The sequence below is a fragment of the Hippoglossus stenolepis genome, chromosome 10 (assembly GCF_022539355.2).
Source record: "Hippoglossus stenolepis isolate QCI-W04-F060 chromosome 10, HSTE1.2, whole genome shotgun sequence".
Classification (NCBI taxonomy): domain Eukaryota; kingdom Metazoa; phylum Chordata; class Actinopteri; order Pleuronectiformes; family Pleuronectidae; genus Hippoglossus; species Hippoglossus stenolepis.
Window position 1 is genome coordinate 5,404,786 of NC_061492.1, and position 12,974 is coordinate 5,417,759.

General features: G+C 42.4%; 1 protein-coding gene across 1 annotated transcript in view; it reads left to right on the forward strand.

Annotated features, from left to right (window-relative positions):
- mta1 (metastasis associated 1) overlaps positions 1–12,078 on the forward strand; it is a 40,743-nt gene extending 28,665 nt beyond the window's left edge. The window contains exons 7-17 of the mRNA XM_035168802.2: positions 1,251–1,353; positions 2,293–2,392; positions 2,948–3,136; positions 5,481–5,555; positions 5,812–5,870; positions 6,127–6,461; positions 7,904–8,055; positions 8,771–8,960; positions 9,128–9,217; positions 9,674–9,829; positions 11,912–12,078. Of these exons, the coding sequence (XP_035024693.2) occupies positions 1,251–1,353; positions 2,293–2,392; positions 2,948–3,136; positions 5,481–5,555; positions 5,812–5,870; positions 6,127–6,461; positions 7,904–8,055; positions 8,771–8,960; positions 9,128–9,217; positions 9,674–9,829; positions 11,912–12,021 (1,559 nt within the window). The 3' untranslated portion in view covers positions 12,022–12,078. The remainder of the gene's footprint in view (positions 1–1,250; positions 1,354–2,292; positions 2,393–2,947; positions 3,137–5,480; positions 5,556–5,811; positions 5,871–6,126; positions 6,462–7,903; positions 8,056–8,770; positions 8,961–9,127; positions 9,218–9,673; positions 9,830–11,911) is intronic.
- The last annotated feature ends 896 nt before the right edge of the window (positions 12,079–12,974 follow it).

Consider the following 12,974-nt stretch of genomic DNA (forward strand, 5'->3'; position numbering starts at 1 on the left):
CTGCAGGGGACTTTTTTTACCCTGCGGTGAGATTTAATTTTCTTTTAAAGCAGTTTCTCAGCATTAACAGGGCGGCTTCAGCCATAAGAGACTATTTCACTTTTCCCGTTTTTTGCAACTGCTCAAGTCTCAGGAACACTTTATGAACACTTGTGAACTTTGCCTCAGCTTCTTCTGCCCCGAGCAAGTGGTTACTTCAGTTTTTTTTTTTTTTTTTAACAAGTTACCCAAAAAAAACCTGAGTTTCCATGGCAACCACAGTGTGGCAGCGTGATTACACATAATCAGAGCATTTAAAATAATAGATCACTGTCTATGTTCTGCATAGCTGATGATTTTACAGCCACCCAGAGAATATAAGGAGGATGAGGCAGCTAATTATAGTGTGACCTGTAGAAAACTGTGTGGAACTGAACACATGACACACAATCTTAAGGCTGCAACTATTTTACATACAATTCTGATCAGATTATTTAATAGGATATGGACGACATGTCTCTATCCTGTTCCCGATGTCTGGAATCAATTTGTTCTTACTGAAGCTGTAACTCTGTAAAAACAGGTCTCACATATGTACTTTTATCTCAGAAACAGCTGGGCACTGCAACATGGCTCAAAGTGGGCAGCTGTGCGTGATAGTCAAAATAAACTCCAGTGCCCAGGTTGATCGTATAGTAGGAACACGTCAGCCCAGTGTAACCATGGACAGATTTGTGGCACCGAGGATTATTGATATCAGACTTTTACTGCACAGAGAAAACTTGTTAAAGCGATCGATTCTTTAAATGTATTGTTTTTGCATTGGGATTTGTTGATAATAAGAGAAATGTGACACATCACCAGACTTTGCGTTAATGTCAGGTGACTTTACAATTTGTCCAATAATTCTTATTTTCATTATTAGTCCATATTTTTTAACGATATTTCCCAGACATTTTGTGATGCACAAGTGTGTACTGTTCTGCCAGATTTAGGTTTTGGTGGTTTCCCACGTTTTATTCTGAGCAGGAGGAATAAATCTGTAAAGCTCTGTAATTAAATGTATGTTAATGATTTTTATTTTTACATGTTAGAAGCTAAGGCAGCTTGGTTAGTTAGTTGCAGGCAGACAGGCCGTGCATTTTCTCATTGAAGCTTTACACAGGGGGGTAATTTTTAGAAAGATAATTAACTCTATCATGTTGATTATACGTGGGACAGATGAAGCAAAGTAATTGTCTGCATCTGTGTGTTTTTCTGGGTTCATGTAGATGAGGGCGACGGCAGAGAGCTGGAGAAACTAGAGGAGAAGACCTGGGACCCAAACAGCTTACTGACAGAGAAACAGATCGACCAGTTCTTAGTTGTTGCTCGGTAAGTCGACACAGAACCGTAAAACGTGTGGGATATTTTCTCATTTGCCAAGAGTTAGTTGTTGAAGATTGACACCACTGTCATGTCGGTGTGGTAAATATGAAGCTTCATCCAGGAGATGGTTAGCTTAGCTTAGCACAAAGACTGGAAACAGAGGGAAACCGTTAGCCTGACTCTGCAACAGCAACAAAAAAGAGGAAACAGTCTTCTCCTGTAAAACTTCCTGTTTTGTTTTTACAGATCAAACTTATCTCGATAAAATGTCTTTACTTTCCTGCCCATTGCAAATAGTTAATTATCAAAGACATGATATTTACACAAAGACATTCGAATGTACAAACACACACTTTCCTGCTTATTCACAGACATGTATGAATCCAAAGTAAACAGGAACATGTGCAGGAGAGAAACTGAGGTTTCCTTAAAACGTCAGACAAACTGTTATATTGTGAGTGAGTGAGCTGTGTCCCATGTTTCCACTCTTCATGCTAAGCTAAGCTAACTCGTCTTCTTCCTCCTGCTTCATATTTAAGTCACAAAAGTGATACTGATCTTCTCACCTAATTCTCAGCAATAGAGTAATTATGTGTATTCAACTAAATCTCTCTAACTTTTCCTGATATTTGCTCCTCCCCTTTCTCCTTTTTGTTCGTCCTGTTTAAGAGTCCAATGTGTTTTGCTTTGCAGTTTTGTGCTCGTGCTAACTGACTGGAGGTTTTATCTCAGAAATGCTCCATTACTGAATATTTTATCAGGAAGCACCGGATTTGAGAATTTTGCTGATTTGTCTTGCAAAATTGTTTTGGGGGGTATGAGTAGTTCAGTGTGTGACCTTTTTATAAAACTACATGAAACACCAAATCTCCATGGAGGAAGTAAAACCCAAAGTTTGTTTCCCAGCTCTTCCTTTATCTTTAATGTCATGTTCATGCCCCATAGGTCAGTCGGCACATTTGCCAGAGCGTTGGACTGCAGTAGTTCTGTGCGACAGCCGAGCCTTCACATGAGCGCTGCTGCAGCCTCCAGAGACATCACCTTGGTGAGACACACACACACACACACACGTGTGCACACATGAAAATGGCCTCAGGTTCAAGCGGCATCACACCACAGAGGGCGAGAAGCAGGGCAGTTAACCATAGGAAAAGTGTCTGTAGTGTGTGTGTGTGTGTGTGTGTGTGTGTGTGTGTGTGTGTGTGTGTGTGTGTGTGTGTGTGTGTGTGTGTGTGTGTGTGTGTGTGTGTGTGTGTGTGTGTGTGTGTGTGTGTGTGTTAATGATTGTTGAGGCCTGTGTCTGGTTATCCTTAACAAGCACTTGGCCCCAGAAGCCTTGTGTGGGTCTATTCTGCCCTAGATCTTATCCTCATATATAAAACATAGATGAGAGGCCTCCTAGCTACGCGCGCGCGCACACACACACACACACACACAAACTGAACCCAAAGGGGCTACAAATAAACACCATGGATCAAGCAAACAAAAATGTCATTCCAAGAAGTCAGCAGAAAAACGCAGAACTTTGTGACTTAATTGGTCCATAACATTAGAGACAGCACTGAGACTAACATGCCCAGTATTTCTACTTTGTGTTTAGTTTCATGCCATGGACACACTCCACGCCACGAGCTACGACATGACCCGAGCGATCGCAGCGCTGGTGCCTCAGGGTGGGCCCGTCCTCTGCAGGGACGAAATGGAGGAGTGGAGCGCGTCTGAGGCCAACCTGTTCGAGGAGGCGCTAGAGAAATACGGCAAAGATTTCACCGATATCCAGCAGGATTTTGTGAGTAGCAAGCTTTTAAGAAATGATCGAGAGATTCTATCATATGTGCTAATTTGGTTTCTCGCATTTCTCGTATTTTTTTAACATTACGTTTACATTTATGACTACAACATTTTAATTTAATCAAATGAAATTATTTATAGATATATAACTGTCTCAAGTTTAATTGGAGACTCTAAATTGACCAGCGGTGTGGAGGTGTGTGTCTCTGTGTTGAAACCCTGGTGATCTCTCCAGGTTGAACCCCGCCTCTCACCCAATGTCTGCTGGGATTGGCTCCAGCACCTCCCTTAAAGGATAAACACTATTGAAAATGAATGGAGATATATTATATCCAGCTTTGGAAACGGACATAAGTCATATCGATTTCTAGAAAAAGCGAATAAGAAGAATATTGTCCCAAATGTCTAGAGATGCCAAGGCTTTATTTTTTTAACCATGTCTGTTTGGTGGTTATTGAGACTTTTCCAAAGGCATTTGCACTTAAACAAATCATAAAGCGTAGTCATGCACTGAAGACATATTGAGCGTGGTATGAATGCTGCTCATCAGGAAGCGTGCGTGTGCGTGCGTGTGCGTGTGCGTGTGTGTGTGTGTGTGTGTGTGTGTGCGTGTGTGTGTGTGTGTGTGTTGATGCCCAAATCTCATCTAGAGACGTGCACAGTAAGTATTCAGTGCACTCGCCCGTTATTTATTGCAGAAACCACAGAACGAGAGCTGAAATCCTGCCTCAGACATTTGGACTTCATTTAGCTGATTAGCTTTGATACAACGTTGAAGCACAATCGTAAGCTGGTGAACCAAAGCTGCAGCCAACTCGTACCGGAGAGAGAAAATGCTAAGAACAATCACCGTTTATCACTAAACGCATCTCGAGCACATATAAAGTGTGATCGTGACTCAAACGGCAGCAGTGAGAAAGCTTCTTCCTGCTGTAGCTCCTCTTCTTCCTGCTGTAGCTCCTCTTCGTCCTGCTGTAGCTCCTCTTCGTCCTGCTGTAGCTCCTCTTCGTCCTCTGCGCTCTCAGCTTGAGGAGAATGGTGCTGCTGCCCTTTGTGGAGCTGCCTGCTTCAGCTCTCAACGGGTGCCTCACTCCTCCACCTGGTGGCCGGCTGCCGTCCCTGCCGCTCACTCGCTCTCGTTTCCACTCGGGCCTTCTGTCTAACAACAGGACCACACCACCATTATGGGTGGGGCCACGACTTGACAGCTCCTCGTCCTCCCAAACTTCATACAGGGACGTTTACATAACGACTTCAGTGGGTTTAATACAAAGAGACGTTTGTTTATAAAGACACAGCTCTTTAATAACTCTAATATTTACCTAGTTCACTTAGATCTAATGATTCTTTTCAAGACGTCATTCCTTGTTTCTTCAAACGTACTTGTCTTTGATTGTGTTTACTTTCATCTTCAGTTCATAGTTAATCTAAGTCTGGTGTATTAATTTAAGCTTTGTGTGGATAACACTTTGTGTTTTCATTGCCGTTGCAGGATTACGCAGAAAATATTAAATATACATCATAAAAAAATTGAATTCAATCAAGGGCCGGATTCAGGATTAAAATGTTTCACCTTCTTAGACACATTTTTTGTGAATTTCTCAAGAAGTAATGCAGAGATCTTTATGAAAGAAAAATCATATGTCAAGGATATTTCTATAGCAGTAATCACACAAACTACAGCCACACAAACCTCAGGCTGAATGTAGGAGATGGACACTAAATATATTATAAAAGACTTGAAATGACGTTAAAACATATAAATATAAACACAACAAATTGCAGTGTTTCAATAAATTAAAATCACAATAAATTATTTAAAGGCATAAGGCAGTTGGGACAAAGGAATTCTGTATCTATTCGTCCTGCATATAGACAAACTGCATCTTAAAGGGGTCATTTTTATTCAGTTGCTGTTCTTTAACATGAGCTGCAACAACTGCCACTGTGTAGCTAAGATATTTACCTCAACCAAGTGTTACTCTAGTTGTTTGATTTTAATTCAGTAGTTTATTTGTGTGTTAACATCCATTTCTCCTTGAAAAAATTAAAAAACTCTTAGTAGAAAGCTTCAAACAGTTGTGCTAAATCCTGTAAAGTTCACACAAAGTTTGCTTATGAAAGAGGCTTTTTGAAGGTTTCAGGACGGTCACAGTGACGTCGACAACTCACCAGCTGCCTTGGAAATGTTGAAGCTGAAGCTCTTGACAGTCGAGGCCCTGTTGAAAACATTTCATGCTCACTCACTTCATCCAGATTGAAACACATCAACCTACACTGAAATAACGTTTTGTTCTTTCACTGAAATAATGATCATTTTCCTCCTCCTCCTCCGTCTGTAGTTGCCCTGGAAGTCCCTGACGAGTATTATTGAGTATTACTACATGTGGAAGACCACAGACAGATATGTACAGCAGGTAAAAACATCAATCATACACTAAAGGCTATGAAAATATCCTTCTTGATGTCATTTATATCAGGATCTATTTTTTCATGATACATTTACTTTCCTTACAGCCCAGTAAATGTTTAAAAGCCTGAACTAATTTAGACACACGTTTATTCATATTTAAGAATTGGTCAAAGATCAACATATAGTTTAATTGTGTCCTTAAGTCACGGCCTGATAACTTTTCCTCTCTCCCTCCTCCCCCTCTTTTGTCTCTGCTCCAGAAACGATTAAAAGCAGCCGAGGCAGAAAGCAAGTTGAAGCAGGTCTACATCCCGAACTAGTGAGTGGTTTCTGAGTACTGTGTTTAATTATGTTCTTCAGAGGTCATGTGTTTAAAGTTTAGAGTCGATCTTAGCAACATTTCTGTGATTTCAAAGTTGGACGTGCGCTGATGTTGTCAGAGCAGACGCGTCTTTCTCTCTGTTAACATTCACGACTGCTCTCGGCACAGTATGAGTGAGTGTGGCTGGAGGCTGATGAATGTTCTGTCTGCTCTCTGTGGCTCTGACCCCGTCTCTGCTTCTGTGCCCCAACAGTAACAAGCCAAACCCCAACCAGCTGAGCAACAACATAAAACCACCTCTGGTGAACGGAGCGGCGGCTCCTGGGGTCCCAGGACTTGCAGGGGTTCCAGGACTTGCAGGGGTTCCAGGACTTGCAGGGGTTCCAGGACTTGCAGGGGTCCCAGGACTTGCAGGGGTTCCAGGACTTGCAGGGGTCCCAGGACTTGCAGGGGTCCCAGGACTTGCAGGGGTCCCAGGACCTCCAGGTGTCCCAGGACCTCCAGGGGTCCCAGGACTTCCAGGGGTCCCAGGACTACCAGGCTCGGTCCAGACCCCCGGCCTGGGCAGAGCCTGTGAAAGCTGCTACAGTGAGTACACATGTGTTTCATGGCACAACATTTGCTGCTGTCTTTGTATTTTCTTGAGAACCCGACTTAAGTTTAAGAACGGACTGGTTAACACTGACTGTGCGTCTGTGAGCGTGTCAGAGATAAACTTGCTTGTAACTTTCTGTTCGCATCACGGCTGCCTCGCGTATCCTGCGTCACTTGGTACGTCGGTTGTGCACATCCTCCGACATTAACGCTACACGTCAATGAGATGCAATACGGACATGAACAGTAGGGGCAGTATGCAACCCGATCGCAAATCCAGAAGTTCTACACAGAGTTCTGTGGTATGCCCTCTAGTGGAATACTCTGGCAACATGCGTAGTACACAGCAAATATGTAAACAAGTGTATCTCCGGCATTAAGTGGATCTGGCTACATCCTGGATAGATTCACTCCTAACTGCATCCTGTTCATATTGTCTGTCGTTGTGCTGCCTCTGAAATTCACTGTGTGTTCTGTGTGCACACAGTACCACACAGTCCTTTTTAAATTCATCAGACAAAACAATAAACATAACATTAAAAACCATCGACTGTATTGACGTCTAAGATGATGAGTCACAGAGAGCATTAGGCGCCACTTGAGGTTGTGATCTCAGTCTCCCACCTGATAACAGGCGAGCTTATTTCAGAGATTGGTTCAGTTTCCAATGTCCTCACTACATTATGGAGCTACTAAACCATATTCATCCACTCTGGAAACCATTTGAGAAAAGTATTATTTGCATGAGAAAATCACACGCGAACGCTGAAACAGAGAGAACCGTGTATTAATGTGATGCTGTTAAAGGTTTGTTTGCCTCATTCATTGTAAGGACGGGACTCAAACAGCAATAGACCATTAGGACTATGAGCATTTGTTGTTCCATAAACATTTCAGTGTCCTTTTTACTGGTTCGTCAATGAAATATATCAGCAACAAAATGGACTAAACTCTGAATCGATCATCCGGCCTCATGCTCTTCAATAAATCTTAAAAATGGACGTTGAGCTCGACGCGTCTCCGCACTAACTTGTGTGAAGAGCTCAGATGAACTCTGTCTGCATGTGGAACACATTTTTAATTGGATTATAAAATGCAGAGCAAAGAGCAGCGTCACATGCCCCGCAGCCACGTATTGTTTGAGTTATTTCAGTGGCTGTACTTAATTCAGTGATGAATGATTAAAGGTTGTGTGCCCGCCCGCATGCACAGGAGATCGCCTTCGTGATTACACGTGGATCATGAATCACGACGAGTCTGTGTGTCGCTCTGCACTCACTGTCTTCTCTCTCTCTCTCGTGTGTGTGTGTGTGTGTGTGTGTGTGTGTGTGTGTGTGTGTGTGTGTGTGTGTGTGTGTGTGTGTGTGTGTGTGTGTGTGTGTGTGTGTGTGTGTGTGTGTGTGTGTGTGTGTGTGTGTGTGTGTTTGTGTGTGTAGCCAGCAGCTCCTATCAGTGGTACTCGTGGGGACCTCCCAACATGCAGTGTCGCCTGTGCGCGACGTGCTGGACCTACTGGAAGAAGTACGGAGGACTGAAGATGCCCACGAGGCTGGAGGGAGAGAGGCCCGGACCCGCCCGCACCATCATGGTACACACTCGCATACTAACACACAGAAACACACACTACTGTGAAGCCTTCACTGACCGTGGACTTATTCTGTAAAGCACAAAGAGCAGCCTCACTGTTCTTTACTTAAAGTCTTAACCTTCCCTCGGAGGAAAAGTTCATCCTCCACAGAAAATCCCTCTTTCTCCTCACTCTCATCTTCTCAATTAAATTAGTATGTTCAGGACATAAAGACTTAATGTTTAGATTATTAATCGTTATTTTGTCTTTACAAGCCCAAGGTGACTTCTGAAAGTAGATATTTAACTTTTTAACTTGAACTATTTTCATATTTAACAAAGAAAAACATCAAATCTTGACTTGGGAGAAGTTCAAAGCAGCAAATAGTTGGTGTCTTTGTTCAGAAAACTCACGTGAACTAATTATTTATTATCAAAGTAGCTGATTAGGTTCCTTTCTGCCAAGTTACAAGAGAAGACTGAGGACAACTGATTCATATATTTCCAGTCAGCTCCATTTTGTCAGTATTCGTAAATCCAAGGCTCCAAAATCCCCTGCTAATCACTACATAGTCCACAATATAGTGAGTTTGCCATTTTGCAGTGGTGTCCGAATGTTTATTGTGAAATGTTTTTATACCCTATATAGTGGACTCATTGTTTCCCACAATGCATTGTGAAAAGTAGTGCACAATACGCTGTTAATGCGTGTGACCTTGTGTCGTCTGCACCTCCAGAACCCCCATGGCCTCCCCATGCGCCACGGCGGCAGCCCCAAGTTTGCAGTGAAGACGCGACAGGCGTTTTTCCTGCAGACCACCACGGTGACGCGGATGACTCGCCGCCTCTGCCAGGATCTCATACGACCACGATTCCTGGCCAGGCACCCCTACCTCCCCGTCAACACAGCAGCCATCAAGGCCGAATGTGAGACTCTTCATGACTGTCACGCACACGCTACCTGTTCTGTGCCTGTTTGAACAGTTATATGAAAGAGAATGACGTTTTCGGACAGTTTCTCTTGTTCCCCACTCCTCCACTGTGTCATTCATTAAGTTTTTGTTGGCTCTTTTCTTTCCCATGGTTTCCTACAGGTGCCCTGCGGGTGCCAGAAGGGCCGAAAAAGCCTTCACCACTGAAACCAGTGGAACGTAAACCTCTGGAGTCTGTGGTTCGATATTTAGGTAAGAAGAAGCAGGTCACTTAAACCAGACAAACAATGTGTAAAACTTTGTGTCATTGACTTTGTTTTTAGCACCTTTAGAAATACGTCGGGGTAAAAATCTTGAAATCTTTTTATTTTGAATTGATTTACAAAAGATTCTCAGATGCATGGTCGAAAATATGGCGTTTGTGTTTTTATAAGTAAAACACGTGAAGATCAGAGGAAACCGTCTCATTTAGTAAATTGCAGCTGGCATGTTCCATATTGGCTGAAACGAGCCTCGGTGCAATAACAGCACGGGTCTGGCCTCTTGTTCCAGGTCAGCAGCTGAAATTAATGAGTCACTTATGTTGATTTAATTCTCTTTTTGTTTTCCTCCGTCGCTCTTTGTCGTCCTCTCTGCTTAACAACCTGTTTTCCCGCCTCTTCTCCTCTCTTCTCTCATTCTCTCCCTCCATCCCTCTTCACGTTTCAGAAGCACATCCCTGTCCGGTCAAGCCCGACCCTCCAATCCGTGGGGCGTCCATCTCTTCAGCCAGCCTGACGCCCATAAAATCCTCCCCCATCCTCAACAACGGCTCCCCCACCATCCTGGGCAAACGCTCCTATGAACAGCACAACGGAATGGATGGTGAGTGACGCGGAGACGGGAGTAAACACACGGAACATTGTCTTATCGCTTTTTGTTTTCTCAGTTTCAAGTCGTGATATTCAAGTCTCTGTTGAAGGAGCACTCCAAGGCCCGAAAGAACATGATTAAAAATGAAACCACATTTGTATTCAATAGATCAGGATTTTCTATTTGGATCCGCACCAAACCGCACAGACCTAAAAATATCAGGCCCATAAATATGCCAGATTTTTTTCATTACGTCTCTTGTATTGGTCCCTAGGAGATTGGTGAACATGTTAAAAACCTATTTCACAATGTGATGAAGAATTCCTGGATCTGCAGCAACATGTCATGCTTTAATTCCATCTTTCCACCAAATGTCGTGGAAATCTGTTTAATGTGTTGAAGTGAAAACATAACCAACATCTGCATCCTTTAGTTTGTTTGTTAGCAAGTCGCTGGATGGATTTCCATGGAACTTGCTAGACGGATGTGATATGGGTCAGCGAAGAACCCAATACATTTAGGTGCAGATACTGATCAGGGGGAAAATCCTGGATTTTGTATTAAATTTTCTTTAACATCGCAAAATAAGACTTTTTCTCAACATTTTCATTGTTTTCTCAGAGAATAATTCATGAATCTTGATGAAAGAAATCAAAATATTTAGGGGATCGATATTTATGATCTATTAAAAGGGGATAAGAGGTTTGTACTCGACTCAGTGACATTCTAGTCAGTCAAATATAATAAATCATCTGCTTTTAAACTGATTTTAATGTATTTTCATGTTGTTTTAATCATTTCACCCTACTTTAAGTTATTTGAATTGTATTAACACAAACTAAATGATATTGCATTAAGCATGAGTGTTGGAGCTTTAATGCCTCTGCTGCACATTCTGTAATTAGAATATCGAAGTGTTCAGGCTCATCCGAGCTCCGTGGCTGCAACACTCGTACGAGTTCCACCGCCGAAGGGTTAAGAGTTTGTGTGGTTCTCTGATTTGTTTTTATTTTTTTGGGTTACGTCCCACTTTCCCTCTCCCCTGTGAAACGAGAGAGGGGAAGAGACAGACTGAGAGATCAAGAGAGGGAGAGTATGCCAGGGAGAGAGAGAGCGATAGAGAGAGGAGAGCGAGAGCGAGCGAGAGGGGGATCGGATCGGCCTTGCTGCTTTAGCTGGAGGCTACAGTCTATGTTGTCATGGTAACTGCAGAGAGGAGGAAGAGGAGGAGGAGGGCTCAGTAAGTATATCCTGAGGGAGAGCGTCTCCACCGGTCTGTGAGTCCACCTCAGGCCGAGGCTGGAACAACACCAGCAGGAGATTCCAGATTTGAAATGAGAATTGGGGATTTACATTTTTTTTTTTTTTGTAGCACAAACTTATAAACGTCGTCATTGGTGTATGTTCGTTTGAGCGGAGGTGAAAAGGTTTTGACAGGTGTGTTTATCTTAAGTGTTAATCATCCAGATCTTGGATTATTTGTGTTGTTTAAGTTGGACCAGGCGGTTGTGTCTTGTTTATTTAATGCAGGTGAGTTGAGTTCGAACTTGCTCAAGTTGCTTTGGGGGATTCAGTCACTGTTTTGCTATAATTTTAGAAGAGATATCGGTATCAGAATATATTTTCCTCCCTTCTATCAGTGACGGTATCGGCCTCCAAACATCCACATCGGTCCGGCTTCAGAAACTTATTTGCAACTTCAAAGTGAAGACGCAGAACTCAGCAGTTTACACAGAAACCTCAGAGGAGAAATGTTGCTTTTAATCCAGTAGATGTCAAACGAGATGATTTGCTGAATGTTTTATACTTAACTGGTGTTTAACAAGTACAATCTTGGTTGAGGAGATTCTATTCTGTGTCAAATGTAGAAAGAAGTGACCTGATGAGAGTTTTGTCAAATATTTGAAGAACTTCAGGATTTTTCAAACAACTTAAAGTGAGAGTGAAGTAAATCAAATCAAAGTAATAAAAAGGTATTTAATGGAGCCACTAGGGGGCAGAAGATTTTATCATTGATATTTGTGGCAGCAGTGAGTGGACTGTGTTTGGACTGAAGATGTGTGTTTCCCTCCTCTTCCTCCTCTTCCTCCTCAGGCTCTAAATCTAAAGTCCTGGCTCCTCAGTGGGACATCATGGCCAAGCGGATGAACGAGGTGGCGCGACCTTCGGTCTCGATGCAGGACGAGATCCACGAACTGGACTGAACGCTCCGTGGAACAACCTCTACTGCAAACCTCAGTCAGGTAACGACAACAAACAGGAATAAGTTCATTATATATAGAAGTGCTGGGCTGAGTGAGGAAGGTTTATTTATTCTCCAGACTGTAAAATGTTTGATTATTACCCAATAGAGAGCGATTGTCTTCTGATAATTTCAAGAAGACGTGTAGTTTTATCATTGATTGATTATTATTTACTTATCAATACTTGTGTTTACAGTATTCAGCCTTTACTATTACATATCACACACTATTACATGTATTTCTTCTTATTACGTCTTAGTTATGAATATCCTTACTTTGTTATCGTTTATTTATTCGGTAAATGCACATTTTCTTCTATAACTGTATATTTATGTTCTTATAATTATTTGTATTTCTTTTACTTATCAACTATGGAGGTTTTTATATGATTACAGTTTTATAACCGGTGTGACATTGAAACGTCTTGAATCTTGTGATTGTATGTTAGTATAATTGTGTTCAGGAGAACTCGTGTTAATCCGTTTCCTGTGTGTCTGTCTCTGCAGAGGCGGGGTGAGATGGAACATGTGTTTTCCAGTGAAGTCGATGGCGGCTGAGTGAAGACGAAGCTGAGAGGAGACGGACGACAGCGTGGGCCACACTTCTTCAGCCAGTACGAGTCCGCGAGGCGGCTGACGAGCGATCAATCCATAATCGATCAGTGTGGCTGTGGTCAATCCGAGGACTGACTGTACAGGACTGTGTTTATTACTCACATCTTATTACTGTCATTGTAATTATTGTTATTGTTATTATAAGTTTTTCTTTTTTTCTTTTTTTTTTACCAACTATAACTCAGCTTATTGTTTGTCGATCAAACGAAGGAACTTTTAAAGTTTCATAAAAAATGCTTGCTAAACCCTGTGGAAACGGGTGGAAGGACTGTAACATAAGCCACTTGCATCTTCTCTGTG